Source organism: Sturnira hondurensis, unplaced genomic scaffold (assembly GCF_014824575.4).
Source record: "Sturnira hondurensis isolate 20B ecotype Veracruz unplaced genomic scaffold, ASM1482457v3 Scaffold0020793, whole genome shotgun sequence".
In the NCBI taxonomy this organism is placed as follows: domain Eukaryota; kingdom Metazoa; phylum Chordata; class Mammalia; order Chiroptera; family Phyllostomidae; genus Sturnira; species Sturnira hondurensis.
In genome coordinates, this window is record NW_028093424.1 from 141,320 (window position 1) to 145,611 (window position 4,292).

Sequence of the window (4,292 nt, forward strand, 5' to 3'; positions counted from 1 at the left end):
TGTGACTTACTGAAATGTGTCAGAAGTGGTTTGTGAAGTTTTGTGTGTGGATGATGTTCCACAGTCGGGGAGACAAGTCAAAGTTGATAGTGATCAAATTAAGAACAATCAATGTCATGCCACGTGGGAGAGATGGCCAACATAGTAAAATACCCAAATCAATAAAGTTATTGGAGAAAATGAAAAATGTGGAGAAAACTCCACATTATTATTTTTATTATATTATGGAGAAAACTAAATGGACTTTTTGGCCAACCCAATAGTTAGAACACATTAGAGTTGCTTTAACATGGCTTATGTCTGTCTGGGTATGCTACACAGTAGGAATTGTGTAGAAAATGAGATGTTTGGAATAGTACAATCTAAATGTGGGATTTTTTAAAAAAATAACTAAGATATACTTATATACAGTGCCTTGCACATATTAGACAAAAAGAATGAATTTTTAACTGTTCATCTAAAAATACAAAATACTATATGAAAAAGTAGTTAAATGGTGCTTTACATGAAGTACTATAGAATTAGAAAGGACTGGATTTTCAATGTGGTGAAGGCTTCAGGGAAAAAGTGCCATTTAAGTAAATATGGGTGAATTAGTTTCAGGATTAAAATTGTAAAGGGGGAAGGGCATGCTAAATAGGACAATACAGATTCAAATGAAAAAAACAGAATTATGGTGAGGGTGGATTTGTCAAGAGTCAGTGTTTTTGGAAATTGTGGGCCAAAATTTAAGAAATTACAGTACAACATGAGAAATCTATACTTTTTATCCTGTTAATGGTTTTATGATTAAAACGCTCTTCATGTAGATCCAAGTTTAAGCAACTTGCCCTTCAGTAGTTTACTCCAAAGCCAGGACTCCTACCATACCATACTGCCTGATGCTGGAGATGTTTTAAAAGAATTAATGTAGCCCTGGCTGGTGTAGCTCAGTGGATTGAGTGCGGCCTGCGAACCAAAGGATTGCAGTTCAATTCCCAGTCAGGGCACATGCCTGGGTTGCGGGCCAGTTCTCAGCAGGGGACACACGAGAGGCAACTATACATTGATATTTCTCTCCCTCTCTGCTTCCCTTCCCCTCTAAAGATAAATAAATAAAATCTTTTAAAAAAAAGAATTAATGTAATGAGTGAAATAATGTAAGACTGTGCCCAGAGAGAAAGGAGGAGGGATTGTGTTCTGTAAACTTAAAAATAATTACCACTTATTGTGCACTTATTATGTGTCAGGCCTTTAACTCTGTCAGATGTTTCATATATTTTATCTATCATCCAGTTTGGCAAAGTAATCCAATATTACACCCATTTTACAAATGAGAAACCTAAAGCTTGGTGGAACTTAACAGTTGTTGCCACTCAGAAGTTTGCTGACCACCAGTGCGGTGATCAGTCATAGCTAAGATTAATAGTAAGGTTGCTCCTGCCAGTCCACACCATTCTGTCCTCACCAAGGACTCAAAACTGGGTGCAGAGGCCTGACTGAGTTGCAGACTGAAGATAAAAAGAAAGCTACCCTGCCATATTATGCATAACTTTAAAACTAAAACTCAACTCTTATCCTTGGACATGGAGTTTGTGGGTGGTTCTGAACCACAGAATATTGTATGCAGTTGAGGAAAACTGTGATGCAAAAGTATGTTATACCCATTTTCCTTCTAACTAGCTGGGTGATCTCTGAAAAGTTGTGAGAACTTCCAAGCCTCAAGAATCCTCTCTGTAGCCCTGGCTGATGTGGCTCAGTGGATTGAGCGCCAGCCTGCTAATCAAGGGGTCACTGATTTGATTCCCAGTCAGGGCACACACCTGGGGTGCGGGCCAGGTTCTCAGTAGGGGGCGCCAGAGAGGCAACCACACATTGATGTTTTCGTCTTTCCCTTCCCCTCCCTAAAATACATAAATAAAATCTTTTTAAAAAGATTCCTCTCTGTAAAAAAAAAAAAGAAAGAAAGAAAGAAATAACAGCATCTACCTCAAAGGATTGTTGTGGGACCTGCAGTACAGAGAACCTAGCAAGTAAGTTCAACAGACAGTATTACAATGGAAAATACTCCTTTCCTTGGAAAACAAATATTAAACCTGCACAGTTTCCTTTGACACTTGAGTTGAAATCTTGTACAGATTCCTATCTTTGTTTTCCTCCCACCATTTATCTTTGTGATCTTTTTTTTACACAAAACGCAAATATTTTTAGACGTGAAACGAATTACCATAGCAACCAACCCCCGCCCCCAGAGTTAAAATGCCACTTTTGCTGCTGCTCTTTTAATCAAAAACCCTAAAAAGGCATACCCACTTGGATGTCACTTAATTAACAACCAGTAAGGAAAAGATACTGAAGCACTAAACGTAAGCGATGTCGGAAACAAATCTGTTGACCAACATGGATTCTCTCTCCCCCTTGGGACCAGAGTTACAGCTGGAGTCAGAGAAAATACTTTTATCAGGTCTTTCGGTATCCTGCAGAAAATCAGACAAAAGACAAAAATCAATTCTTTTCTTTAGCCGGAGCATCAGCACTGGAAGTAAATCCCTCAATTGTTAATCCGTCACTTAATTTTATAAAAAGATGTTTTTCTACGTTTCCTAACCCCTTCCACCAGTCCACATGCAGTCAGAGGATAACCTGAGGGCTAGAGGGGAACACCTGAGACTCGCCAACGCGGGACCGCCTCTGAAAGGGGAGACTGCCCGGGCCGAGTCGTAGGGGACCAACGGACGTGGCCCGCGGCGCTCACGGGGCTTCCCTGGACCCTGCTCGGTCGCGGCAGGTACGCACAGGCGAGGCGAGTCCGCGGTCGGGGCAGTAGCTTGCGCTGGCGGCGCTTGCGCTGGCCGTTGAGGAGTTTCTGTGTGATTTTGCGCTCGTGGCCACCAGGCACCGGCCAATTGGTGCGCAGTTCCCGCTCGCGCCGCGTCCGACCCTTGCTGTGCCCGGCCCCACTAGCCGGGAAGTCGCGCAGGTAGTAGTAATCGGGGCAGTCGTAGAGCTCCTCCTCAGAATTCGCTGGCGGGGGCAGCGGCTGCGGGGCCCGAGTAGGGGCGCTGGGATGGACTGGGTCCATCGCCCCTGCCCCGCCAAGGGCCCACGCAGGCGCGCCCCTCTGGAGGCCCCTCCCCAGCCGCGATTGGCTCCGCCCCTCGGGCGGAGCCTAGGCGTGACCTCACAGAGCCGGGCCTGCGCGCTCCGCTAGATCTCTGCTCTCCAGCGGGGGACAACCCTCCCTGACCCTTTCTGGTCCCTAAGCCTGTGTACCCCTGACCCGAGAGGGGGAGGTTGGCAAAATCCGACCGAATAGTTCCTTTGTATTGGTCAAAAATGGTAAACTAACATGCACACAAGAAAGGCCATGTGAGGACACAGCAAGAATGTGACCATCTGCAAGACGAGACAGGTTTCAGGAGATACCGACCCTGCGGACGTCTCGATTTTAAACTTCCAGCTTTTACAAGTGTGAGACAAACTTCTGTTGTTTAAGAAAAAAAGTAAACTATCCAAATGACCAAAGGGATTGCTTAAAGAAAATGTGGGCTATGTATTCCCCTGGAGGGAGTTTATCAGTAATAAATATTTTGTTAAGGCTATTTGATGTCGGCAAAAAGCGCTCAATAATGAAAGTGAAAAATTATCTTCTGAAGAAATAAATGCCTCCAGTATCCCAGGAGCGTACTTTTAAAACACATCTGTCTATAAAAGACTGAAAGGAAATTCATCAAAATGCTAAAAGTAGTTCTGACTGGGTAGGGTTATATATTAGTTCTCTTTCTTTTCCTCAAGTCTGTGTTTTTGAGGAGTAAGAGTTAATTGTATTAAGAGAGAGCGATTAGAAGGAAAAGCACTCTGCCTGCTGCAAGGCCCAGAATCTGCACAATTTCGGGTTATCCGAAGGCGCCAACATCCCAGGTGTGGTAAGTTTGATGACTTCACCCATTGGCAACTTGGAGTGAGAGCTGAGTCCTGAGCTGCAGCATTGCGAAGGGTGCTCCAGAAAGCATCACAGGCTAGAGGAGTCTAGTCAGGTGAACTGAGTTGGTAAATGCTGAGAGTTAGTTACTGGGAAGAAGGCCTTTGTTTTGGTTTGGTTTAACTATGTGGACAAAAAAGTATGAGGTTACTTTCCTAACTGGGCAGGTCATGGTGGATAGTCATGCCCCATGCTCACAAGTGTTTAGTAAAAGACTTATCTCTGTTTTAAGCAAGCCAGGTCCATTGTTTCTATGCATTTGGATCAGTTAACATACCTTTGAATTAAATTGTAACCATCCTAAAGAGAGCATATGAGAAGCAAGAGAGCC

At 43.8% G+C, this 4,292-nt stretch overlaps 1 protein-coding gene across 1 annotated transcript; it reads right to left on the bottom strand.

Annotated features, from left to right (window-relative positions):
- Positions 1-2,245: 2,245 nt before the first annotated feature.
- Positions 2,246-3,114, bottom strand: NUPR2 (nuclear protein 2, transcriptional regulator). Its single transcript, XM_037030674.1, has 2 exons — positions 2,776-3,114; positions 2,246-2,456 (listed from the first exon to the last, which is right to left on the bottom strand). Coding segments are annotated over exons 1-2 (288 nt in total). The 5' UTR covers positions 3,062-3,114; the 3' UTR covers positions 2,246-2,454.
- Positions 3,115-4,292: the final 1,178 nt, after the last annotated feature.

Excerpts from the sequence above, each read along its gene's own strand:
- NUPR2 (XM_037030674.1), bottom strand. The coding sequence starts at position 3,061 with ATGGACCCAGTCCATCCCAGCGCCCCTACTCGGGCCCCGCAGCCGCTG.